The sequence below is a fragment of the Balaenoptera acutorostrata genome, chromosome 15 (genome assembly GCF_949987535.1).
Source record: "Balaenoptera acutorostrata chromosome 15, mBalAcu1.1, whole genome shotgun sequence".
Lineage (NCBI taxonomy): Eukaryota > Metazoa > Chordata > Mammalia > Artiodactyla > Balaenopteridae > Balaenoptera > Balaenoptera acutorostrata.
The window spans coordinates 67,701,883-67,729,158 of record NC_080078.1 but is presented as its reverse complement, the minus strand read 5'-3'; the positions used below and the strand labels follow the sequence as shown (position 1 = coordinate 67,729,158).

The 27,276-nt window shown below is 56.8% G+C and overlaps 1 protein-coding gene across 5 annotated transcripts in view; it reads right to left on the bottom strand.

Moving 5' to 3' along the window:
* Nucleotides 1-16,786: 16,786 nt before the first annotated feature.
* SRC (SRC proto-oncogene, non-receptor tyrosine kinase) overlaps nucleotides 16,787-27,276 on the bottom strand; it is a 55,255-nt gene continuing 44,765 nt past the window's right edge. For all 5 annotated transcript variants that reach the window (XM_057529299.1, XM_057529303.1, XM_057529304.1 and 2 more), the window contains 7 exons: nucleotides 25,500-25,649; nucleotides 23,830-23,985; nucleotides 21,562-21,741; nucleotides 20,565-20,641; nucleotides 19,667-19,820; nucleotides 19,375-19,506; nucleotides 16,787-19,066 (listed from right to left, as the gene is read on the bottom strand). In XM_057529299.1, coding sequence (XP_057385282.1) covers nucleotides 18,858-19,066; nucleotides 19,375-19,506; nucleotides 19,667-19,820; nucleotides 20,565-20,641; nucleotides 21,562-21,741; nucleotides 23,830-23,985; nucleotides 25,500-25,649 — 1,058 coding nt within the window. In that variant the 3' untranslated portion in view covers nucleotides 16,787-18,857. The remainder of the gene's footprint in view (nucleotides 19,067-19,374; nucleotides 19,507-19,666; nucleotides 19,821-20,564; nucleotides 20,642-21,561; nucleotides 21,742-23,829; nucleotides 23,986-25,499; nucleotides 25,650-27,276) is intronic.

The window sequence follows — 27,276 nt, the reverse complement described above, 5'->3', positions numbered from 1 at the left end:
TAATAATGCAACTTGTGTTCCTGGCAGACAATTTAGAAAAAATGATGCTCTGTTTTTTGAATGAGCAAAAGAACTTATGAATGGGAGTGACCGACGGAGACAGAGGGAGAGCAAACTGTGAGGAAACCACAGAGAGGAAGTGAGAGAGGTGAGAGCCAGTGGAGGGAAACACACACACACACACACACACACATGCACACAGGCGCACACAATGGGGCAAGAGCAAGATGGCAATTTTGAAAGGCTGCAGAGAGAGGGAGGTGGCAAGCAGACAATCAAGCAGATGGGTGTCCAGGGAGCCAGACACATGGACACAAGCCCAACATGCACCCCTCGAAGCTCACACAGAGTCGGGGGCAAAATTCAGGGAGGCCTGAGTGGCGGGAGGGAGACCCGCCATCCCACAGACACACACTCCTGGTCTGGGCATCCTCAGGACGGGCTTTATGAATGAATGAATGTGGATGTCGGTGAGACCCCCCCCCCGCCCAGGGGGAGAGCAGAGCCCATGCAAACAGAGACAGGTCCCCAGAGACAGAGGCACAGGCTGAGAGAGACGCAGAGAGGGGCTCCAAGTCAGACCGGAGACAGTGACAGAGACTGAGAGGGGCAGAGAGTGAGAGACAGGAGGAGGGGCGGTGGGGGGGGGCACGAGGGGCACTGCGAGGTGGGGCCCTGGCCACAGTCCAGCCCAGGGTCCGCTCCCCAGCACGCTCCCAGGGGCCCCTCCTCCAGGAAATGGGATCAATAGGGGACTTCTATTGTTTTCTCTGTGCTTCTCTGTATTTTCTAAATGATTTATCATGAAGATGGATGCATTACTTTTCGGATCAGGAGAAAACATGTGCCTTGAAAGAAAAAGAAAAGAAAGAAAAATGGTACAGAGATGATTGAATGGAGATGACGCTACAGAGAACAAGCAGGGAGTGATCAGACACGTCCACATGCGCACACCCTCCAGGACTGAGGGCAGACCTGAGGAGGGGGAGCAGGGAGCAGCGGGGGGCAGAGGAAGTAGGCAAACTGAGGCTCCGAGCCCCAGACTTCCAAACATACCCGCACTCACACAAAGAGGACAAGCTCCTGGAGGAGACTGGGGGTGCATTTGTTGATCACCTAGTGTGTACGGGAGCCTAGGGTTAGATTGCCTACTGCAATCTTGGGTGGCAAGTCTGGGCTGACCCAGAGGCCCGGGCAGGGGACGGTCTCCCAGAGAAGGGTCCCAGAGCCCAAAAACTCAAAGCAGGGCCCGGGGGTGGGGGGAGATGGGGAAGGAAGAGGAGTTTGTCAAACAGATGGGGAAGAAGGCACGGGGCAAAGGGGGAAAGCTTGAGCACAGGACAAAGGCTTGGAGGAGCAGAGGGTGTGGTGAGAGAGACAGAGGCCGAGACAGAGGCAGAGACAGGCGAAGGAGGCTGCTTGGCCCCGCAGCCAGAGCCTGAGGGCCTGGAAGAGCTCAGAAGTTGGCTTTGTTCTCTGTACAAAGAGAGTTAAGGGATTTAGGGCCTGGGGGTTGGGTGTTGTTTCTGATCCCTGGGAGGAGGGAGGAGAAGCAGGAAGACCTGAGAGGAAACCAGTGGAGCCTTCCGGGGAGAGATGGGGTGCCCTGACCGGGGTCGGGGGAGAGGTGGGTGGGTGCTTAGGGAACAGCATCTGCAGGGCAGGTTACCGTGGGGGTGGGGGGAGGGTCAGGCTGACCTGAGCAACTAGAGGAAGGACAGCGACCCCCAGCTCAGCGGGGTCTCAGGAAGAGAGGGTGGGGTTAGATCTGCGGCTCCTGCCAGATGTGTGGCGGGGGTGTGAGGACCCCTCAAGCCTGATGCCCCAAAAGGGGATGAAGTCACAGCTGGGGCGTGCCATTGGGAAGACAAGCCTCCCCAGGCAGGGCGCCCCTGGGGGTTCCAGCAGGTTAGGGGCAGGTGAAGGGAGTGGAAGGAGACCCGGATGTGAAGATACACTCACAGACACACTCACGGACACACTCAGAGACACAGAGGCCGGGAGGAAGGGGAGCCCGAGAGAGGAGGAGGGACTGAGGGAAATACGTGGCATGAGACAGAGTCAGACATGGACACATCTGGAAAAATCGAGGAGGAAGGATAGGGAGGCCAAGAGACAGAGAAAAAGGGCGAGCGTGGCGGGAGCGGAGAGACAGAGATGGAGACGGTGCCGGGCAGAGAGGGAGAGAGGGATAAAGAGCCCGTGATGGGGAGAGAGAAGGAGAGACCCAGAGTCAGAGACAGAGCTGGACACACACACACACACACACACACACACACACACACACACACACACGGAGGCTGAGAGGTGGAGGGTCTGACAGAAAGCCCAGAGAGGGAAGGGAAGTGGGGAGGGGGCACCCCTCTCCTCTCCTTCCTCCTCCCTCTCCCAGAGCAAGGGCAGACTTCAGCAACGCCTTAGAGACAGAGAGGGAAGGGGCTGGAGGGAGGGGAAGAGCAGAGAGTCACACACACACACACACATACACACACTCACAGCCCAGCGCACAGGAGACTCACAGGGTGAGCACAAAAGCAAGAACCCCGCAGAGAGGGGGCCAAGAAGGGGGCTCCTCTGTCTGTCTCCCTCTCCCTCTCTCATTGTGTGTGTGTCTCGTGTGTGTGTGTGTGTGTGTGTGTGTGTGTGTGTAGAACACGTTCAAAGAATGACAATGACCCCCAAGGCTGGAGCAGAGAGAAAGCAAGGAGTCCAGTGTGGTGGACAGACAGACCAGTACACACACACACACAGACACACACACGCACGTGCATGCGCACACACACGCACGCACACACACACACACACACACACACAGATCATTTGATGCTTAAAAGGAGCACAAAGCCACCTAACGCTCCAGAGAGGAAGGTGGGAGAGAACACGGGGCAGGAGGCTGTCAGAGGAGGTGTGGGGCAGGCGCCCTCCAGACCTGCCTGGGGGAGGCACCATACTGGGCACGGGTGACCCAGAGCCTGAACTGACAAAGGGATGCCATCGGTACACAGTGGGGCAGGAGCTATTCTGGAAACCCCTTCCCTCCAGAGGCCACAGGGGAAAGACACTCACTCTGCTTGGGGGACAGGGAGTCCGGGAAGGTGACTCTGAGGCAGGTCAGGAAGGGACACTAGGGGCAGAGGGGTGAGAATGCCAGGGGACAGGTCTGGGCGGCTGGCTTGGGGGTGATGGAGGAGGGAGGAGGCTTGAGAGGCAGGCAGTGGGGGCTGAGGCCTGGACTTCGTTTGGGGTAGGGGTGGGGAGCCAGGGAGTGACGCAGTGGGTAGACAGACGTGGTCAGAGGCATGTTTGAGAAGGTGCTGGTGTCTGGGGAGTTTGATTTGGGGGAAGCGGGGATGGCCGGCCAGCCAAGGGGGCAGCAGGAAGCAGGCTGGCAAAGGGGAATGGCAGTGAGATTGAAGAGGTGGTCATGGTAAGTGGCTCAGGAAGGAGGGAGACGCAGCCGTGGGAGTCCAGGGTGTGCAGCCAGCCAGGGGTGGCCCAGATCATCCCAGGAACGGGAGGGCCAGGAAAGGGAGGGCCCAGTGTCCCAAGACAGGAGGGCTTTTGAGACTCAAAAACAGGCAAAGTGGACAAAGTGTGGTCTCTCCTTACAACTGAATATTATTCAGCCATAAAAAGGAACAAAGTCCTGACACACGTGACTACGTGGATAAACCTCAGAAACATTACGCTAAGTGCAAGAAATCAGACTCAAAAGGTCACATATGGCAGGACTCTGTTTATCTGAAATATCTGGAATAGACAAATCCACAGAGACAGAAAGCAGATTGGTGGTTGCCGGGGACAGGAAGGGGGGAGGGGAAATGGGGAATAACTGCTTAATGGGTAGGGGGTTTTATTTGGAGTGATAATAAAGTCTTGGAACTAGAGGTCGTACAACATTGTGAATGTACTAAATGCCACTAAATTGTTCACATTGAAATGGTTAATTTTATATGAATTTCACCTCAATAAAAAATTTTTGTTTTATTACAAAATAAAAACTAGTTCACCAAGCAGGCCCGTGAGGAGAGGGATTTCCAGGCGGAGGGACCAGCACCTGCAGAGGGGGTAGCGGCATGCAGGCACGTGGGCGGGTGGGAGGGGTGTGGCGGGGGAGGGGCTTGGAAGCATGAGGAGAGGAGATGGGAGGGGGGTGTGCTTGAATACTTCTTGGAGGTGGGAGCCTCGGGGACCTATGAGGTGGGAGAGCTGTTGACTGGTCCCCAAGTGGTGAAGGGGTCCATAGGGTGAGATCAGAGACCGGAGACCAGAGAGGAGGCAGGTATCAGCCACTCAAGTGGGGGCTGGTGAGGTGTGAGCAGCGGTCGCTGGGGTTGAGAGGTGATTCAGCCAAGGCCCCGGGACTTCGGAACCAGTTAGGCACAGGTGAGAGCAGATTGGGTAGCGAGGCGGGAGCTAGGGATTGCCTCCCTGGGGACTCGGTGGGCAAGAAGAGGCACTTCCCTGCGTCCTGGCCAGGCAGGGTTTAGAAACTAGGTTGTTCAGTCAGTCAGAGACCATGTACTGAGTGCCGTCCACGGGCCGGGCAGTGCCCTTGGACCTGGAGACACAGCACTGAACAGACACTCCGTGCCCTCCTGGGGCGACAGCACAGCGGCAGAGAGGATAGTGTGAGAGATGGAAAATAACCCAAGAAATCCACAAATAAGATGATAGCTGGGGGACTTCCCTGGTGGCGCAGTGGTTAAGAATCCGCCTGCCAATGCAGCGGACACGGGTTCGAGCCCTGGTCCGGGAAGATCCCACATGCCGCGGGGCACCTGGGCCCGTGCGCCACAGCTGCTGAGCCTGTGCTCTAGAGCCCGCGAGCCACAACTACTGAAGCCCGTGTGCCACAACTACTGAAGCCCGCATGCCTAGAGCCCGTGCTCTGCAACAAGAGAAGCCACCACAATGAGAAGCCTGCACACTTCAACGAAGAGTAGCCCCTGCTCACCACAACTAGGGAAAGCCCGTGCACAGCAACGAAGACCCAATGCAGCCATAAATAAAAGAAATAATAAATTTATAAAAAAAAAAATAAGATGACAGCTGGCAGGGAAAAGTGCTTTGAAGACAAAGACAGCAGGAGCAGGATAGGGGTAAGGAGAGCTAAAACGGAGGATGCTGTGTTAGACTAAGTCACCAGAGAGGCCTCTCTGAAGAGGGGACTGTGGAGCGGAGACCTGGGGAGGTGGGCGGGCACACAGATCTCAGGAGAGAGCTCCAGGCAGAGGGGACCGCACGTGCAAAGGCCCTGGGGTGGGAGCAGCACGTCTCATTCAAGGAGAGGCAAGGGCAGGGTGGCTGGAGCAGAAGGGGTGGCAGGTGGGGGCTGGGGGTGAGGAGGGAGCAGCAGAGCCCTGCCTGGAGCCAAGGCCTTCCGTGTGGGTGATGGTGAGTGCCTGGGTTCTGCAGGGGGCGCCCCTCAGGGAGATGGACCCTAATAAGGACGGGGGACTAACAGAAGGACAAGTAGGACCTGTCAGGCCCAAGCGCTGCCCACTCTGCCCCCCGCAGGGTTGGTTGATGGAGATTTGATTAAACCCTGAAAGTTTCCCCAACAAACTCACTCAGCAACCGGAAAGCAACAGGAGGGGCGAGAGTGAGGAGCTTTGGACAGACTTACACAGAGGCAGGCCTGACGCATGAAGAAAGGAGAAGAAAGCTTGAGAAAGCCTCCGAGGGAGAGTGGGAGGGGCAAGGGGAGAGCGGGAGCGGCGAGGCGAGACCCCTATGCCGCCAGGGGCTGGGGATGACGCACACACCAGCCCACGCGGGGCTCGCGGGGTGTGACACACCGCCGGCTCTCAGGCTGGCGAGGCTGCCAGGCGCAGACGGTGACGTGTGACCCCGACAAAGCCCCCAGGAAGGGGATGCAGAGAAGGAAGAGGAGGGGGAGGGAGACACGTGAGCCAGATGGGCAGGCGGTGGGGGGATCTGTGGCCAGACAGACAAGGAGCCCCCAGAGAGAGAGGGAAGGACACACAGACAAAATCACCCAGACAGATCCCTCCACTCAGAGAGACACAGCCAAAGACACAGTGAGCCTCGCAACACGTGGAGACACGGCCAGGAGGGGCCTTCCCTGAGATACACAGACAGACACCCCACATACACTCAACACTGCACACAGACAGGAGACAGAGACACACGCACACACAGACACATAGACAGACAGCTGCCACACAGCAGAACACACGCAGAGACCAGCAGACACTCCCATTCACACGGGCAGAAACAATCAGAAACCCAGGTCAGGACACACAGACTGTCAGATAAACCCACAAACATATCAACACAGAGAAACAGATACATACACACAAATACAGACAACAGACAGTCAAACACACACACACACACACATCCACGGACACACAGAGACTAGGACCAGATACTCACACGCACTGGTGCACAGGGACAGACAGACAGACCTCACATGGACAGAGGCGCACAGCCCCTCACCCGGAGTCAGACAGAAACACACACACTGACATGGGGGGAGAGACGGGCAGGACACCCACAAGGGCAAGACGGAAGGACAGGGAAGTTGATAGAAGTGAGAAGATGAAGATGAGAAGACGATGTGAGGCCAGGTGCCTGCCCACCAGGCTCGGGGTCTCCCCTCCACACCAGGGTGCCCAGTCACGGATATGCTTTTGACTTTAAGGCCTGTCACACAGCAGGTGATGTTTGTCCCCCTCATGGCTCCCACCCTGCTGTGGGGCAGCAAATATGTTTGTTGATTGAATGTACGACCAAATTTGTCTGATGTCAGAGGGTCACTCTGGGGGACCAAGTGCAGGCCGGAGCACTGCAACAGGTGACAGATGACAGGGAAGCCGGTGCGGGGCAAGACATAGAGAAGGAGCCGGCAGGGAAGTAGGGGGAGTGTCAAGGGGACGGTGTCCCCGAGGTGCAGCGTCAGACCCCGGTTTGCTGGAAGGTGGGAGAGGCCACAGTGAGAGCCATTTCAGGGGGTCAGGAACAAAATGCCACCGGACAGGGAGTGAGAGGGAGGGGCCGACATGAAGACAGCCCTAGGATGGGATGGAAAGACAGGTCGGGGCCTGGAGGGGGGGCTCTGCAGGTGGGGAGACGGACCACGGTGGGTGGACGGGTCTGGGGCTCAGCTTGGCTAGAGACCCCGATGGCAGCGGGTTGCCTGTGGACCAAATAGAGTTTGCAAAGGGGGCTGGGGAGCTGCGAGGGGCAGGAGGGGGAGGGCCAGGTCGGCACACACACACACACACACACACACACACACACACACACTGCCAGCCAGCGCTCACCCACCCTCAGAGACAGCGAGGGAAGAAAGGAGGAGAGAGAGAGAGAGAAATAGAGCCAGGCTCACCTGGAAAATTCTAGATGGAGCCCCCAGGAGCGGGAGAGGAGGAGAGAGAGGCAGAGGTGGGGGAAGCAGGAGCGAGGGGGAGGTAGTGGGCGAGCAGGACACACACAAACACACTCTCACGCACACACACACCCCTGCAGTGACGCACAGAATAGAAGCAGAATTCAATAATGACTGGGAGACGGGCGCAGAGCGGAGAGAGCGGGAGTGGAGCAGCGGGGGGCGGGAGGGGGGCGGAGGGAGCGAGTCAGACACACACAGCCCCGTCTCAGGAGGTATTCAATAATTGTTGCTCGAATGAAGGAACAAAGATGAGGGACTCTCAGAAGGGAAGCTACGCCTAAGAAAGTTCCAAGACGGATAGACAGAATGTCACACATATATACAGTGAGAAAAAAAAAAAATCCCGATCAACTTTTGGATTTAAAACAATGATAATAAACAGTACTAGAGTCAGAATAACTGTTCCCTTGAGGGATGGGGGTAGTCCTGAGCGAGAAGGAGGCTGCTGAGGGCTGGGATGGTCTGTTTCTTGCTCTGGGATGTGGATCCACAGGTGTAGACATGGGTAAAATTCATCGAGGTTTTTCACTTAAGATGTGTGCATTTTATGGTATGTAAGTTATACCTCAATTTTTTTTACTGAGAGAAAGAGGATAAGAAAGGGAAGGAAAGATGAATGTCAGGTGGCGAGAGAGGAACAGATGCACACACACACACATATACACATGCACACACACACACAAATGATGTAACAGTGTCCAGGTAAGAACAAACCCCAACAAAGTCTGACAAGAAAAGAAGTAAAAAGCTAATGCTACCAAGAGAGAAAGCCTGATGCCTAGACCCTCACGTGGAAAGAGAGAGAGACCCCAGAGAGACCTGAATTGGGAGGGGGGTCCACAGGGCAGGAAGGAAATCGCCAACATTGGCCCCTTGAGCCGGAGGCACCGAGGATGGGGGCTCCTGGGGCAGGCGTCCATCACCAGCCGTGGAACGGCCTGGCCAGGGTGACCCATTGGAGGTGGGGGTAAAGCAGAGGGGAGAAGGGGGCTGGGAAGGTGCTGAGTCTGGGGTGGACTTCAGAGGCGCAGGGGCCGGGCTTGGTGAGGGGCCCGGGAGCAGCCGCGTGCTCTCATCTGGAGCTCATAACCCAGGGGCAGGGGGCGAGAGAGGCGGGCGTGGGCACCGAGACGGCCCAGAGGGCAAGATGACAGTGGGCCCAGGAAGAGGGGTAGGAAAAGGGCCCAGAAATAACTCTCGGACAGACAGGCGGATGGCTAGATGGATGGAAGGATGCTCATCTGCAGAGCGAAAGCAAACACTGGACAGAGCCTTGGAGATGGATGTGGGAGGATAAAGAGAGCCTTAGGGGGAGGTGGGGAGAGAGACAGACTCCAGTGTGTGTGGAAAAATTAAAATGGAGCCGGAGAAAAGGAGGGCAAGCAGAGAGCAAGGGGTGAGAGGAGATCTGTCACACACACACACTCACACACAGACACACTCACAGGGGGTGCTCAATGTGTGCTGACCGAAAGAAAATACAAAGGAACTGCCCCCCCAGAGTGCGCGCAGAGGATTTAGGTAAAGTGGTCGAGTTGACACAGTGACAGACAGCTTGTCACACACAGATACACACACACGCACACACACAGCCTTTCTCTGTGAATCCAGGCACGCAGGGCCAGGGCAGCTTTCAGAACTGCCTTGGAGACAGGGTGGCCACACACAATCACCCCCAGCACAGGAGAGGCTCAGGGAGTTGACTGAGCATAGGGACAAATGCAAACGACTCAAGAATGAGCACAACAGCCAAGGACCCCAAAGAGAGGGGGTCCGGGCAGGGGGCAACTGTGTCCCTGTTAGTCACTCTGTGTCACACACACACACACCAGCCGGGGAAGGAGCAGCTGCTTCACGATGAGTGATCTAGGAAGAGCCGGGGGCGTGAAAGGAAACAAAGCCCCCAGCCAATGGCAGGCACCCCCCAGACTGGAGCGAGGGAGGCGGCCGCTGCCCACACTGGGAAATCGACCAGCCACAGGGACAGGAGAGCCGGAGCCTCAGGGGTCAGATGAGCCAGACCCCGGCTTGGCCACACGGACACACGCACAAGCCTGAGGACCCTGCACAAGTGTTGGGGGGGTGGGTAAGCGAATGGGGGGACATGTTTTGGGACACAGACACACACGCACACAGGTCACATCTTGGCGGAAAAAACGAATTAATGCAGGTAACACGTAGAGTCAAGCTAAAACTGAGAGGCAGAGACGGAAAGAGACAAAGAAAGAACAGAACAAAAAGAAAGCCAGAGACACAGACACAGAGACAAAGAAAGACAGGAAAACAAAGAGAGAAAAGGAGAAAGGCAGCGGATGGAGAGATGACCGACAGACACGAATGCAAGAAGGACACAGACGTCTACAACCAAAGGAGCGACCATGAGAAGGGAGTTTGGAAGGAGAAAACAGAGATGGAGGCCAAATGACAGAGGGAGAGAAAGATGAGCAGAGGAAGAGAGAGAGGCACCCAGGCCACCCAGGGCTACCTCTGAGGACCGGCTAGATTGGGGTTTTAAGACACAGCAAGCAAAGGAATGAAGGAAAGAAAGAAAGATGCCTGAATGGATGGGAGGGACCCTCAGCACAGCCCGTGCTGGATTCAGGGAGCAGCCAGGGGGTCAGCAAGGGACCACATGCCATAAACCCCACACCACATGCACCACACACACACCACACACACCACACACACACCACACACACACCACACACACACCACACACACACACCACACACACCACACACACCACACACACACACCACACACACCACACACACACCACACCACACACCCCACACACACCATGCACACCACACACACACCACGCACACACCACGCACACACCACACACACTACACACACATACCACACCACACACCACACACACTACACACACACCACGCACACACCACACACACTACACACACACACCACACCACACACCACACACACTACACACACACACCACACACACACTACACACACCACACACACTCCACACACACACACCACACACACACACCACACCACACACCACACACACCACACCACACACCATGCACACCACACACACCACACACACACCACACACACCACACAACACACACCACACACACACACCACACACCACACACACCACACCACACACCACACACACTACACACACCACACCACACACCACACCACACACACCACACACCACACACACACATCACACACACTACACACACTACACACACCACACCACACACCACACACACACCACACATACCATGCACACACCACACACACACCATGCACACACCACACACACACCACACATATGACGCACACCACACACACCACACACACACCACGCACACACCACACACACACCACACACACCACGCACACACCACACACACTACACACACACTACACACACACCACACAAACCACACACACCACACACACATACCACCCACATCACGCACACCACACACCACACGCACACCACACACACCACACACACCATGCACACCACACACACACCACACCACACACACACCACACATACACCACATACACACACCACACACACTATACTACATGAACAACATATACATGGCCCATGCACGCCATACACACACCACACAGGTGTGTGCATACATAAACAATTGCAGGAAGCCCAGAGAAAAGACAAGGTTTCAGAAGCCCCAGAGAGAAGGGGGAAGGAGCAAGCTGGAGAGAAGCAGGGAGAGCGGAGTTCCGTGCACCTCTCTCGCCCTCTCCCGGTGTCGGTCTGTAAGTCTGTCTGTCTCCCTCTCGCTCACTCCCCTGCACACAATCACACACCCTAGAAAAGGGGAGAATGGGGGCTGGGCAGAGAAACGAGGGGATGTGATGACTCGGTGGCTGTCCCACCCCAGCCCGCTGGCTCCCACCTCCTGGCCTTCGCATGGCTGTCCTGCTGCCTGGAGTGCTTCCCGCCCGGCCACAACCCTCCCTCCCCGCCCCGCTTCTCCACCTGCTGCCCTCGGGCCTCACTCAGCCCTCTCCTCAGGGGAGCCCTCCCGGACGCTCTGTTCAAGCTTAGGACCCCGTCTCTACTCTACTGGGACCGTGGGCCTTTCTGCACCTGTTCTGCTCATCTGTCCTTCTGGACACTAAGTGCCTTGTCCACGGCTGCTCCCCAGCAGATTTTTCTCCCCCTTGACCCCCTAACCCCCAACCGGGGTCAGGCATACAGTAGGTGCCCACCGGAAACGTGTTCAATGAATGCTTACACACCTGAGTGAGAGCAAAGCTGGAAGGCATTTAGGCTGAATGTGGAAGGAAAAGGCTGAGGAGGGCGGAGGGAGGGAGAGCCCTGGAGGGGGAGGGAAAGATGGGGCAGTCACAGCTGGAATAATCTAGATGGAGGTATGGGGGTGGGGCAGAGCCCTGGGAGCTGGTGGGTAGTCGGAGGGGGGCAGGGGGGGCGGTGATGCACTTCGTGGATACAGGCAAATACACACGCACACGCACACACGGCCGGGCAGGGGCAGCCGCTCCATGACGAGTGCTTTATGAAGAGCCTGAAGAGCCCAGGGAATGAAACGAAACACCCACCCCCAGCTCATGGCAAGGGGAGGGGGCTACAGGGAGAGAGCCCACATTGGAAATTCAACAAGCCCGAAGATCTGGGAGGGAGAAGGCCTGAGAGAGAGACAGGGAGCCAGATCCCTTCTCCCCGGCAGACACGCAGACACCAGGGCCACACATGTTTGTTGGGGGAATGAATGAATGAACAGGGGACCCCAGAGCAAGGGACAGACCTGTTAGGGTGAGAGAAATGGACAGAGAGGGACAGAGACTCAGGAGGCCAGGTGATACACACATCATGTGGCTTTGATGTACTCACACAGAAGTCAAGGGCAGTCCGCAGGGGGCAGAGTCGAGAGGAAGAGAGATTCAGAGAGGGTGGAATGTGCAGAGGACACACAGCCTGCCCCCAACAGCCATTGCCCATGGTCAGCACAGAGAAGGCACTCAGTAAATCTACAGCCCACCATACCTTTAGGTGCCCGTGAAAAATGTTTCCTTTTAAAATCAGAAGAAAAATGAACTTTAACTCAAAGAAAATGTTTTCATATATAATGTTAATATATTCAACTTTATATCAATGTTGTCGTAAAGTAGAATTTTTTAAAATATTTTTTATGGAGAAAGGGGTCCATGAAGGGAAAGCTGACTAGGGCCCATGAAAGTCATAATGGGGCCCTGGTTGGGTGCCCAGCCTGGGACTACATAACACAAGGCCAAGGTTAGGAAGGACCCTACTGCAGGGAGTGCTGGAGCCAAGGGAAGCCAGGGAAGGGGCAATCAGGAGGCCTTCCCAGAGGAGGTGGATGTCCAGTCTGAAGGACGGAAAGACGTGTCAGGCAGTCAGCGTGCCACGGGCAACTGGAGCCAGCCTGGCAAGGCCTGGAATGGCAGGTGAGGGAGATGGGGCTTCCTCCACCAGAGACAAAGGATTCTGAGCAGGGCCAGAGGTGGGAAGAAAAAAAGGAAGGCCACGGCAGAGTGAGGGTGAGTGATGGTGAGTGCGGCCCAGGGCTGGAGGCTGAATGGTGGGGCCCTCCCCAGTGGGGGCAGGAGCGGACAGGAGGTGAGTTGAGTTTGGAGGGTCAAAGGTGAGGTGTCCAGGGGATAGTCGCCAGGGAAACTGTCCAGGAGGCAGGCCTTGAGGCAGAGGCTGGAGGGAGCATGGGGCTGAGTCTGGGGCCAGGATGGGGAGTGAGCAGAAAGTGACCCTAGAAGCCAAGTCCCAGGAATCCCGGGGAAGGGGAACGGGGGTGGCCGAGAGGTTCATTCGCAGACATGCATGTACACAGATGCACACACACCGAGAGGGCGGCAAGAAAGGGAAGAAGAAAGAGAAGGATATTTAATAAAATTGCAGGAAGTTGGAGGTGGGAGGTAGAGACAGACCCACTGGCACAGAGATCCAGCCGCAGACACACGTACCCACGCACACAAACACACGCAGGACAATCAGAGAAAGAGAAGGGCATTTAATGAGACCACAGCAAGGGGGAGGCGTGGCGGCAGAGGCAGACACACAGACGCTTGGACAGATGGACAGAAGGCAGAGCACTGGATCCCACGGGACATACTCTGAGGGAAGCACAGCCCAGCATTGGGTGGGAAAAGCCCCAGCGGGGGAGGGCTGGGGAGACTGGGATGGACAGATAGATGGACAGAGCTCCATCTCCCGGCCTGATTCCCCCACCCCCATGCCACGCCCCCATCTCCATCTCTATCTCCGTGTTTCTGTCTCTGTCAGTCTCTCTTTTTCTCTCTGCAAACCACAGCTTTTTGGAGCCCCCAAGAGAAAAATGGGAAAAGAAGACAGAGATGAGAGAAAAGGACGAGGGACCATGTGTGTGCGTGCGTGCGTGCGTGCGTGCGTGTGTGTGTGTCCAGCACAAGGTCTAGTTGGAATTTTAGGAGGGAGGGAGGAGATGAAAGGAGCAGAGGATGAGCAAAGAGACCAACAGCAGCACGGAACCGCAGCCTGGAAGGATGAGGAACACGCACGTGCCCCAAACACCGCACACGTCACACACACACTGCACACACTAGAAGTGCCACTGGTGGAAGGGAGGTCAATGAAACCATGGAGAAAGGAAGGCAGGGAGGGGGCTGAGAAAGAGCCGGCACAGGGCGCCTGACACAGATCCACAGGCGAGCGGGTGCACTCACATGGGCGAGAAGGCTGCAGCAGGATGGGGCCCAAGGTTCACCTTTAATATAAGTTTTACATATGAATATCTGAAAGAATCGATAGGCCAGCAACCCAGAGTGACAGCCAGTAACTATGGGCCAGAGGATGGAGAGACAGAGAGACACACTCAGAGAGAGACAGAGAGACAGGAGACACTGAAGCCAGTGGGCAGAGGACAGGCGACAGGCCCAGATGGACACCCACCCAGAAACATGCCCCATCCTTTCTAGGTGGGAGGGAGGGGGTAGAGAGCATAAATTACCGTCTTCTTGTATGTGCTTTTCTGTATCTTTCTTACCCTACTATAAAGAATTTTTTTTTCCCATGGGGGCAAATATCATCTGACTTTTCTCAAAAAGAAAAAAAAAATGCACATAGAATGAGAAAAACCACTGAAACCAGGAAGGGAAGGCGGAGGGGACGAGGGGGTCCCAGGGTGTCTCCAATCGCCTGAAGCGGGCTGGAAACTGAACAGGGCAGCAGGAGGAGCAGGCAGAGGGGCAGTGAGATGGTGGTCCCAGCAGAGTAGACGTCACTCGCCTTTTTGCTCTGTCTTTCTCTCGAAGAGTTGAGCAAAAGCAAACTGAACAGAGACCCAGAGTGAGGAAGTCAAAACCAGTGGAGCCAGAGACAATAGGTGGGAGAGACCGAGCAAACTCCTGCCTCCCTTCTCTCATCAGACAGCACCCCGGTGGGCCAGATCTGGGTGCATCAGCCAGAATTTCCCCAGCCCCTCAAGCTCTCATTCTAGGGGGGGAGCTGTGTGAACTGCCGTGACCACCCTTGCAAGTTCCAGGGGGTCAGGGAAAGCGCCCAGAGGTGGTCTGTGGCCTTTGAGATGTTTTGAAGGATGAAGAGGAGTTTGCCAGGTTGCAGAGAGGAAAGAAAGGGCACTCTCAGTCGTGGAAACAGCCTGGGCAAAGGCACGGAGGTGTGAGAGGGTCTGGAGGAGAACCAGAGGGTACAGAGATTGATAAGGAAAAAAAAATCTGAGACACAGACACAGAGAGAGAGAGAGACTAGAGAAATAGAGACGGCCACGAGGCACAGAGAAAAAGAGAAACTAGCAACAGCGAGAAACAGACACATACAGAAACGGAGACAGAAAATCAGAAGCACACAGAGAAAGACCAATTAGTGCGGGGGGAGGGGGTTTAGGGAAGAGGAAAGAAACACAAAAAATTGTGAAGACAAGAGGGCCAGGGCCAGAGAGCCAGAGAGAGAGCTGAAGAGGCACAGACAAAGAGAGACAAAGACGTTGGAGGCAGAGAGAGACACACGCATTGAATCACTTGGTGAGGCCGGCGAGAGATGGAGATAAAGGGGTCTCGGGGCTTCTTCCCCGGCTCGACCCGCCGCTCAGCGCCGCGCAGGCGCACTCCCGACCCGCCGCGGTAGCACGGACGAGCGCTTTGTCCCCGCCGGGGCTGGGGCGCGTCCCCGGGCTGGGCTGCTCGCACGTGTCTTTGCGCCCCCGGGTGCATGTGGGCCCTGGCGGAGCGGCCGGTGCCCCGTGCACGCCCTGAGCCCACAAGCATCCACGCGGACACACACACTGCCCCGCGCAGACAAGCAGAGCCCCGCCACACACATCCGGGCCCGCGCCCCCCGGGAGCCCACAGATTCAGGCAGAACCACCTAGAGTGGTGTCCCCGCAGTACACACAAATCTCTGCACACAGGGCCAGAAAAAACAGGTTCACACATCTGGGCATCCAGACTCACAGGCCACGTGGGCACGTGTCCACACACCAACACAGACACCCATGAGCAAACAGGGCCACACGCATACCCCAGTGAGCACAAAGGCACACACCCACGAGGGCAAACTCACACCCATGCTCCTACCTCTGCTCCCAAGACACATGTACACCCATGGGGTCTCCAGGTGTCCATTCTGACCGGACACTGTGGTATTTGGCTTGTGAAAATAACAGTGAACAGAGAAACATCCCGATTTTGAAATCTGTTTTTAATTATACAGATTAAACAGTGTTATTACGACCAGAGGTAACTTACATGGATCGGTGTGTGATCTGATATAAAATAAATTTCTTCCTATAGACTGCTGCAAATGAACTTCCCAGATTGTGTGCCTTGGTGGAGGGGAGAAGGGAGGAGAGGAAGGGTCTTTGGATTTTTCTCCAGAGTGCCCAGGGCTTTTGCTAACCCAGTCTCACCACCACCCCACCCACCCAGCCCAGCACTCCTGGGAAACACACAGCAGGCACACAGCCGCATCTCCCTGTGAGGATGTCCACGACTCCACAAGGGCCTGACAGCCCTGCGGGGCCCCCAGAGTGTCAACTGCCACCATCCACCCAGGGCAAAGAGTCTTCAACTGCTCACACTTCCTGCTCACAAGCCCTGGGCTTCGCCTGGCGCATCTCAGACACAAGCAAGGTTACTGCCAGGCACAGTCACTCCCCAAACTCAGGGATGGATGTGCACACACAGCCGCATTCCAGAGATCTCCAATTTGATTACGTCCCTCCCTGGCCTCAAGCCCTCCAGCCACCAATGCTGCCTGCACAAAGGCCCCTCTGACACAGTCTGTCCTCACATCCCACCCCCTCTCACTCTCCAGCACACAATAGATACTCAAGAAACCGCTGACCAAACTCTGAGGTCTGTTTGTGTTTAATCAGACAATATGCAAAGTATTTACAACCAATTCCAAATCCCCCCTCCCCCCACAGGCCTCAGCCATGGAACGCAGGAACCCCAGGCCCTGCCCAGAGCCGGGGGTCCCCTAGGCCTCTGCATAGTCGTCTGAAATCTACAAAACACTGTTTGTTTAAAAAAAAAAGACAGTATTAGGACACCTTATACAAAGGACACCGGGCAGTCAGAAGGGGATTTGGGAGCGCGCTGGGGTAAGTGAGTCCAGATTCGACTGGGACGGAGACAGGACAGGAGAAGACTTGGGTAATAAACATGTATGAAAGGAAAAGTTGAAATTTCATAGGCAGGCACCACTTGGCCTCCCTCCCCACTGGCAGGGCCTGGCTGGCTCGAGAACCCCTGGCAGCGGGAACGTTATTGCTATGATGGGGGGCTGTGGGTGAAATGTACAACAGGTCTGGGGGACAGAGCAGGGGGTGTTTTTACATGTTAAATATGGACACACATGGAGGAACATACACGTGCACACGCACACATACACACACACATACACGCACACAGGGGCCCTTGGCAAGATGCCTACAAACTGTTGGCTGCCCATGTAAGAAGGACACACTGAGGTCCAGGGAGAAGCCACCACATAGCCCAAGGGCCAAAACACGGTCTCCTGATGCCATGGGCTGAGCTCACCACGTGATGCCGGGCCACAGGGTCTGGACAGGAGTGGAGCAGTTGCAGAGGCCATGGCCACATATGGAGGCAGACACTGCAGCCCAGAGAAGGAAACAGGGGCTGCCCGAGGGCACACAGCCAGTCCTGGTGTGTGGCAATAGACACCCCAGTCCTCTCACCTTACCCCAGCCTAGGCACTCCTTTCCGTACTTGTGAGTTAAGGGTGCCACTTGGGGAGAAGAGGAGGGGCCGGGCATTGATATGACACAGGACAAACTGGGGGAAGGAGGACCTGGGGTTCCTTCCTGAGGCCAGGGCCTCCCAATCACTTGGATCTTCTATTTCTGCTTGATTGCCTCCAGAGCCTGTGAGCTCACTCCCTTTCATGATTGGCTAGCTCCAAAGGTCAAAAACCACCCACCTTCTGATTGAAACCTGCCTCCCTACCCTTGTACCTTTCATTTCTAGCTCAGCCCCACATCTACCTCCACTCTCTCCCCCACAATAGCCCACTGAGCAAGCAGTGGCAGCAGGACTCTCTCTGCTATCTCTAACCCATCCTTAGGCCCCTTGTCCCCTGGGCTGCCCCGGTTTGTCCACAATGCCTCCAAGGACAATCTTGTTGGTTCCTGAGGAAGACAGAGGGAGCACCACGTTCCAATCCCGTCTCAACCCTGAACTGCTCTGTGGCCTTGGGCAAGTCACATCCCCTCTCTGGACTCAGTTTCCCCATGGGTAGTATGGGGACAAGAAACTGAAGATCTCTAAGGATCCCTCAGGTGTAAGAAGGGCAGGGTTTGAGGGGGGTGTCCACCCCACCCACCAGCATTAAGTCAAGCTAGGCCTCACCAGCCTGAGAGCCACAGCAGAGGGGGCTGGACCCAGCAGCCTCCACCAACAGGCGTTTCAGAAATGGATGGCAAGGGGCAGGGTGGCAGGCAGGCCGAGGGCCAGTGGCCCATCACTCCTCTTTGGAAAGGCTCTTTGGCTAGCTCCGCAGACAGACCTGGGGTGGCGTGGAAGTGGGAAAGGGCCAGTGCGTGCAGTAGGTTGAGGCTAAGAAAAGGGTGCCCTCAGCCCAGCCCTTCTTCCCAGTTCCTCCTGCTGAGACGCACAGAGCTCCAGGAGGGAACGCAGGGAGGAGGCCTGCGCTGGCCAGGGGCCAGGGTACAGTCACTGCGCCAGCCTTGGACCCCGCCCCCAGGGCGGCCCCAGGCCCCAAGCCCTTCCATGCCACAAAAGAGGGAGGGGCCTCGTCACTGGCAATTCAGCCCCACAGACAGGATCAACGGGGTGGGGGGGGCGCGGGCAGGCAGAGGCAGGCAAGACCCCACGTCAGGGGCCACCCAGCTCAGGATCCAAGCCAAGAAGGCAGTCTGGCCCTGTAGCCCACGCCCTATAGGTTCTCTCCGGGCTGGTACTGGGGCTCGGTGGATGTGAAGTAGTCCTCCAGGAAGGCCTGCAGGTACTCGAAGGTGGGCCGTTCCTCTGGGTCCTTCCGCCAGCACTGGCACATGAGGTCATGCAGAGACTCGGGACACTCGGGAGGGCAGGGCATCCGGTAGCCCCTCTCCACCTGGTCCAGCACCTCGCGGTTCACCATCCCTGTGGGCAGAGGGAAGCATGAAGCGGCTGGCTCTGCTGAGGAAAGTGGAGCAGAGGGAAGTTGATGGGGATAACGAAGAGGGCTTCCTGCCTAGGAGAGGGTGGCTGTGACCGTGGGTAAGGCCCTCCGCAAGGCTGGGAGCCCTGACCAAAGACAGAGCCTAAGATCAGATGGTCAACCTCTTTGCTATACAGATGGGGAAACTGAGGCCCTGGATGGGGTTTGACTTGCCCAAGGTCACCTGAGCAGAGGGGTCACCAGGGCAGGGGCAGAAGGACCAAAAATGGGCTGTGGGGAGCCCTCTTACCGGGGTAGGGCACCCGTCCCTTTGTCGTGAGCTCTGTCAGCAGGATCCCAAAGGACCACACATCTGACTTGATGGTGAACCGGCCATAGAGGGCAGCTTCTGGAGCCGTCCACTTGATGGGGAATTTGGCACCTGCAGGACCAAGAAGGGTCGGGGGAGCTCAGGAGAACATCATGACCGCTCTGCCAGATAGGCACCATTCTTATCCCCACTTGACAGAGGAGGAAACCGAGGCTCAGAGAGGGAGTGTGACTCCCCACGGCCACACGGCATCTGCCGGGAGCCTGCCCACCTTGCCGGGCTGTGTACTCATTGTCTTCGATGAGCCGAGCCAGCCCAAAGTCAGCCACTTTGCACACGAGGCTCTCTCCAACCAGGATGTTGGCAGCACGGAGGTCTCGGTGGACATAGTTCATCCGCTCCACGTACGCCATGCCTGAAGCGATCTGTAGGCAGAACCCAGGAGCCTGGTTCAGGGCCCACCCCTTGCCCTTCCCAGATCACAGGGCACATGCCCAGGGGTGGTGTTATCCCCAGGAGTGGATAGCCAACCAAATGCCCCACCCTTCCCAGTTCTTCAGGCAATGAAGTCAATTTACAATAAATACTGTTGGCACAAAAAGCAGGACCAGTGCCCAGCAGGAGGAGGTAGAATAGGACAAAGGGCAAAGGGGAGACACAAGACAAGACGCAGCCAGGGAAGTGGGGTGACCACGCAAAAGAGGCCCCAGATGCTCCCAGAGACACAGATGAGTGTCAGGTCCTGCCTGTTGTCCCAAGTGCCCTCCCTGAGCCTCAGTTTTCTCATCTGTCAAATGGAATATTAGCCATCTCTACCGCCTGATTGTATTAAGGATTAAATTAAAAAGTAGTTGTTGAGCACCGCCTACAGCAAGCAAATACTAATACATGTTTGATGAGTGACTGACATTGACAGAGAAGAAAACTGAGGTCTGACGTCCCATAGCAAGTCAGTGACTCCTGATGCCCAGGTAAGGGCTCTTTCCTCTGCCCGAACCACCACTCACAGCACCTGTAAGTGGTCCCAGTAATACATGGGATGAGATCAGTGAGTGTGGGGCAATCAAGACAAGTTCCTTGGAGGGGGCACTCAAGAGGCCAGACATGGCTGAGCCAGGTGGGTCAGAGAACTCAAGGCCAGGTGTGGGAGCGGGGAGGGGCTGACTCACCTGAGCAGCCATGTCCACCAGCTGAGGCAGCCGCAGGTACTTGCCCGTCTCCCCCTTGAGAAAGTCCAGCAAACTCCCTGGAGAGAGAGAAAGCAGCTCTAGCCCCCACCCTGTCCTCCCTGAGCCAGGAAGCAGTGATTCCCAGATCTTGTCCACCGGGGCAGGCCGGCCTCACTTTAACCACACAGCAGATTTTGTGCAAACCCATGTCTGAATAAAGTCTGTGTTTGTCACTCAGAAGGCAAGCAGGATGGGAAACAACCAAATGTCCGCCTCTAGGCAAACAGAACTGTGGTACAGCTATACTACGGAATACTACTCGGCAATAAAAAGGGACAAACTACTGATACACACAACAAGAAGGAAAACCCTTGGGTGTAAAAGATTTACCTATACGAAATTCTAGAAGAAACAACTCTATGAAGACAGAAAGCACATCAGTGGCTGTGTGGGTTTGGGGCTGGAGAGTACTATATGCAAAGGGGTACAAGGGTGCTTTCTGGGGTGACGGCGATCTATAACTCGATTGTGGTAAGAGATACACAGCATACCCATTTGTTAAAACTCACCGAACTGGACACTTAAAATGGGTGTATTTTATCACATGTAAATTATACCTCCCAAAAGTGGAATTTTGAAAAATAATTAATTTCAAAACTAAGTAAAAGTCAAGCCAGGAACTTGACCCAGATGTGGCTCAGCTTGGAGGATTCAGGGAGCTCTCCTTCCAGCCCCAGAATGGCAAACGGCTTTACAAAACCAGCAAACGGGGGGACATAGATGCATTGTGGGAAATCGTTAAAAACAAAATGAACGGAGAAAGGCAACCTTTGGTTCAGCTTTCCATTGACATGGGAAGTTGATTCTTTCCATTCATTCCACCTTTAAAGGCGTATGCTCTAGATGTGGTGGGTAGGTGAAGCACATCCCACCTGCCCTTTTGTGAGGACCCCAGCCAGGGGCCACCCACGTGTCCGCGCCATCACGCAGGCCTCACCCTTGCTCATGTACTCCGTGACGATGTAGATGGGCTCCTCAGACACCACCGCGTACAGCTGCACCAGCTTCTCATGCCTCAGCTTCTTCATGACCTGGGCCTCCTGAAGGAAGGCCTCCGGAGACATCGTGCCAGGCTTCAGAGTTTTGATGGCCACCCTGGTGGTGCCATTCCAGGTCCCTGCGTGGAAAGGGGTGCAGGCTGCCTCAGTGGAGGACCCCCATTCCCACCCCACAGGGACCAGGACCTGCCTGCCCGGGTACCAGTTTCAGCGCTGGCCTCCCAGGCCACGTGACAAGCCCAGCCAAGGCCCAGCCCCTTCCTGGACCTCAGTGTCCCCATCTGCAAATGGGCAGGACGCTCCTCACACAGGGCACGCTCACGAAACAAGAGCTGTTGTTCGGACGCTGATTATTAGAAATGTCCCCCAAAGCAGCACACTCAACTGAGAGTTGGGGGACCGTGGTTCCAACTCAACTGCCCTCTCCTGGGTAGTCATGTTCCTTCTGGGTGGCCCAGGTGTTAGCAGATGGAGCGCGTACTCGTGGGGGCGGGGGGTGAGGCAGAGCCGGCCTCAGAACAAGGCCACCGGAACAAGAGCTTGTCTCAAGCCACACTCCCCAAACAGTAAGGCTTCACACTAAGTAGAAGGGCTCGGAGGTCAGTCTGGCAGGAGTTTGGCTCCCACCTCTGCCTCCTCCCAGCAGTGAGACCATAGGTGAGTCAGTTCCCCTCTCTGAGCCTCGATTTTCTCATCCGGAAAATGGGGAGGCTATAGTATCCACCTGTGGGCTGTTTGAGGATTAAATGAGATTTTAGCCACTGGGCCAAGCCCACTGTAAGGACACAGTTAATAATAGCTGCAGCTGTCATCTTATTATTATCTGGTTTTTAAATTGTGAGGCCTCGGGGGAAGCTGTGTTCTAAACCAGTGTGTTTAATCTGAGTTTTGTCCCAGCCGGGCCTGAGGCGCCTTGGGCCCATTCCTGCCCATCTCTGGGCCTCCAGGTGCGAGTTGGGGCTTGGGCCCCCGTCTGTGGCCTTCCCGGCACAGGCCCTCTGGGCATGCGTACCAGGCACTTCGTGAGTCTACCTGGATCATCCAGGGAGGAACGGGAGCCTCCCACACTGACTGTTCACCACACGCCCAAGCCAGGAATGAGTTTTGCAGCCACAGGAACGGCTGACGCCATGGATTTTTCAGGTTTTGCTCATCTCCTCTTTTTGTGCCTGTGCCTGCAAGCTGGCTTCTCATCCCCCTCCCCTCTCCCCATCTCAAAGCCTCCCCTTTCCTGACTTGGCCTGACCTCCAGCCTGCAGGCCTCTGTCCCTGCAGTGCTGCCACCCAGGAACCCCCTCTGCTCTCCTCCATCATCTCTTCCTCTGAAGGGAGGGAAGTGGTGGCGGTGATGCCAAGTGAATACTGCAGCTCAGATGAAACCACCTTGAAAACAGCACACGGCCATCCACCCCCCAAGCCCCGCTGGACGTGCAGGCTCACGACAGCCAGGCCTGCCTCACCGCTGCCTCCGCAACTCCTGTGTCAGCAGAAACCAATCAGCAGAAGGGGGCCTGGGTTTTGTCAGGGCTGCGTGGCATTTGTTTTCAAGGACGGTTTGGCTGTCTCTCCAGAGTTAGACAGGAGATCGTTAACAGGCCTGGAACACGCCAGACCCTGTACTCTTTCTGTGAGCGGGGGCTTCTCTTCCCACAGCTGAAGCTAACATGTGGACCCACACGGGGCCAGCGTTCTCTCAACCCCACTAGGGGGTCCTATTATCACCAGCCCCATTTTACAGTTGGGAAGATCGAGGCTCTGTCCACGAGTGTGACAGAGGAGAGCTGTGCATGCAATAGCAGGTGGGCTGGGTGGCATCCTGGAAGGCTTCCCAGAGGAAGTGGCACCTAAGCTTGGATCCGCAGGAGGGTGAGTGGTTGACTCGGGAAAATAGCCCTCCAGAGTGAAGCCACCCAGCCCAGGCCACACGCACGTGACTAGGGAGTCGCGATGCCCAGCCCTGAGTGGTTCTGGGTAAACAGGTACCACGGTGTGCGGAGGTGTGGCGGTCTACACCCCAGCCTGCTGTCAGCCACCGCTGGGGGAGCTCCATGTTGAAAGTAGGGCCCACTGTTCAGCAGAGGTGATGGGACTCGCGGAGGTGAAGGCTGGGGGACTCATGGGGCCTTGAGCTGCCACTTTGGACAGACATCTGCCTGGTTCGCAGGTGGGCACATGGTGGGGTGTGCGGGGCCGGGGCAAGGCCTTACCCATCCACACCTCTCCGAAGCAGCCCTGGCCCAGCTTGACCTCCAGCCGCAGCGACTCCCGGGGGATCTCCCAGGCGTCCTTGGCCAGGCCCTGAGTCTGTGGCTTGGACGTGGGGCACACAGTGGTGAGGCGGTGGCACAGGCCATCAGCGTGTTCTGAAGACAGAGGCAGGGAGGTGGAGTTCAGGCCCGGCGTCCGTGCTGGGGTCTCCGTGTCCCGCGGTGTGTGTGTGTGTGCAGACTTACACACTGTATGCGCACAGGCTTCGGGGAGACACAGGACACCCCCAAGGCCAGGCGTCCATACCTGTGTGTACACAACCGTCCCCGACACAGGCCCACACTGCCTCATGCATCTGCTCCCTGAGTCATTCATTCATCAGACTTTAAGCGGGGGCTACCTAGGCAGGTGCCAGGGACCCAGTGGAACCCTGCCCTCAGGGAGTGCACAGTCCAGGATGACACCCAACTTCCCTTAATCACCTCCCAGGACCACGAGTGTGACAGAGGAGAGCTGTGCATGCAATAGCAGGTGGGCTGGGTGGCATCCTGGAAGGCTTCCCAGAGGAAGTGGCACCTGAGCTTGGATCCACAGGAGGGTGAGTGGTTGACTTGGGAAAATAGCCCTCCAAGCAGAGGGCACACTGCCTCATGCATGTGCAAAGGCCCTGAGGGAGAAATAAGCCCCTGGGTTGGAGGAACTGAAAGGAGGCCAGGGGGCTACTGGAGAGTGACTGGGGGAAGGAGGGCCCCAGGTAAGGCAGGGAGGCCAGCCAGGTTTAGACTACCCAAGGCCTCGGAGGCCACATGGGGGTCTTTATCCTAAAATTCCAAGGTAACCCCTGGAGGGTTTTGATCTGGGGGAACGGGGTTCAGAATGAACCCTACAGTGGTGGCCAAGGGGACGGAGCGGGGTGGCAGATCCTAGAGGGAGTCGGGAGGCCTAGCCAACAGAGGAGGAGTAGCGGGCGCTATCAGGAAAGGCCACGCCTGCACGCCCAGGCCACAGCCACATGCCACAGGCCCAGACACCCACAGAGAGCTGTCCACAAGGGAGCACCCAGGCCATGACGCCTCAGTCCACCCGGGCAGCCCTGAACATCCAGATGGATCGGCCACACTCCTGCACACTCGGCCTGGCCCGCGCTCACGACCTGCGCATGTGAGCTCCCCACCTGCCACTCTCCCGCTCTCTGCTACAATCCAATCGATAGAGCCGCCCCCTCCTTGTCTCCCGGTAACCAGTTCTAACCGGTCCTAAGGCTGTAGGGACAAATGACACCGGCCTATGCCCCCTCCTTCCTGGCTCACTCCTCCAGGCAGCCCCCTCCTCACAGGCAGCTGCGGAGGAGGAGAGAGGATAGAGGGGCAGGGTGGGGGGGGGAGGGAAGAGGGGAAACAGGGAAGAGAGGGCACAGGGAGGAGAGAAGGAAAAAAGAGGGAGTGGGAGGAGGGGAGTGGGAGGAGGGAGAAAGGGGAAAGGAAGAAGGGGGGAGGGGAACGGGAGCCCGCATCCTCAGGGTGACAGAAGTCCTGGCCCTTCTTGGCCCCAAAGCCCCCCTCCTCAGGGTCTGCAGCTCATAGGGTAGGCGGAGACCCCCCCATGCTCTCCGAGGGCCTACTCTCCCCTGCGCCCAGCTGGCCGCCCGGGAGGCCTGCCCGGCACTCACTGGAGTAGTAGGCCACGAGCTGCTGCAGGCTGTTGAACTGGGTGCGGGAGGTGATGTAGAAGCCGCCGCTGTCCAGCTTGCGGATCTTGTAGTGCTTCACGTTGAGGCCCTTGGCGTTGTCGAAGTCAGACACTGAGAGGCAGTAGGCGCCTGCAGGGCAGCCCAAAGAGGAGCTGTGACCACCATGCCGGCGCACCCACGGGCCACGGCACTGAGCACACCTACCCAACACGGGACGGAAGGGAGGCACAGGCAGAGCCAGGTCTGGTCCAGCCTGTCTCTGAGCACCCAGTTCTGGGGCGGCCACTGGGGCAGAGCCGAATGACAAAGGGGCACCTGACCGGAGAACCTTTCCATGAACCCTTGGCCCTAGCAAGACCTCTGAAGCCCAGGTGTGCATCCCAACTGTGTGACCCGAGCAAGTGGCTAACCCTCTCTGGGCCTCGGTTTCCTCCGCTGCACAATGGGGCTACTTCCCTGGCTGCTGGGGAGATTCAGTGAGACTACATATAAGAGGGCCTGGCACACAGTAGGTGCTCGATAAATGTTGGCAGGGAGCCTAACAGGAATGGTCCCAAGTGGCTGTGTGTCCCTGGCCTAACTGCCTCCCCTCTGTGGGTCTGCCCACGGGCACACTGTCCGGGCCCTGCCCCTTCCTGAAGACTCCAGGCTCAGGCAGGAGCCAGTGATTGGCTGAGGGTGGGGCGATCCTGGGCAGAAGACCACGTACTGGGTGTGGCCTGAAGGCTGCCAAAGCTAAGCTGGGCCAATCCCAATGGCCCCCTCCCTGTTTCCCTTGAGCCTGGAAGAGCTCTGGGCTGGAAAAGTTTCCTTCTGCCCAACAGGACTGGCTAGGCCTGTTAACCTGAGCCTAAGAGATACCTGGGGTGGCATTAGGGGACAAGGCTGAGCCCGAGGGGTAGGGGAGGAGGCTCCAGCGGCCAGAGAAAGCCTTTCTCGGGAAGCAGCACACAGGCATCATACTAGAAGCCCAGTCCCCACAGCCCACAAAACCTCTGGACAGTCCTCAGGTGGGGGTTACAATCTCCAGTGTAAAGAAGGGAAAATGAGGCCCAGAGAGGGAAAGCAGCTAGCCTCAGGTCACCCAGCAAGTCAGGCACAGAGCTGGGACTTGAACCCGTACCTGGGTCTCTAAAGCCTGCATTGGACAACCATGACTTTCTACAGATGGCCAGGCCATGTGCGTATAGAAGCCACACGTCTGAGTCTAAGGCCAAGCCCTGACCACATGTGCACACACGCAGGCATGCCTGTGTCCAGTGGCTGCGTGATCACACAGGTCCACACTCCCTAGGCCCCTGGGCACAAGAACAAACCCATAACAATTCACTCCCACACAGCAACCCACAGACAATTCCACCCCCACGTGTGCACACACATGCCTGGACCCACACACGGCATGCACAGCCACATGACCTCTCATAAATGCACACACATGACACGGATGCTCTGTTTTCCCATCTCCCACTGAGCCCCAGGCCCACAGGAAGCAGGAGCTTCGTAGCTATGGTGATGGAGAGTCTGCAACCCACGTGCGGAGGGGCTGGAGAGAAAGGGGGTGATCATTCTCTGGTGGGGGGAAGGGACAGGAGAGGAAGAGAGGCCAGGACTGTTGGGGGAAGGGCAAAGCCAGGTCCCAGCACCCAGTCCAGCCCGAGGCCCCTGGAGAAGGGGAAGGAGAGGGGCCCATTGCATCAGCACCCTCCCTGGGAACAGCCTTTTGCTCTGTGACCCTCAGACCCCCTGACAACCTGTG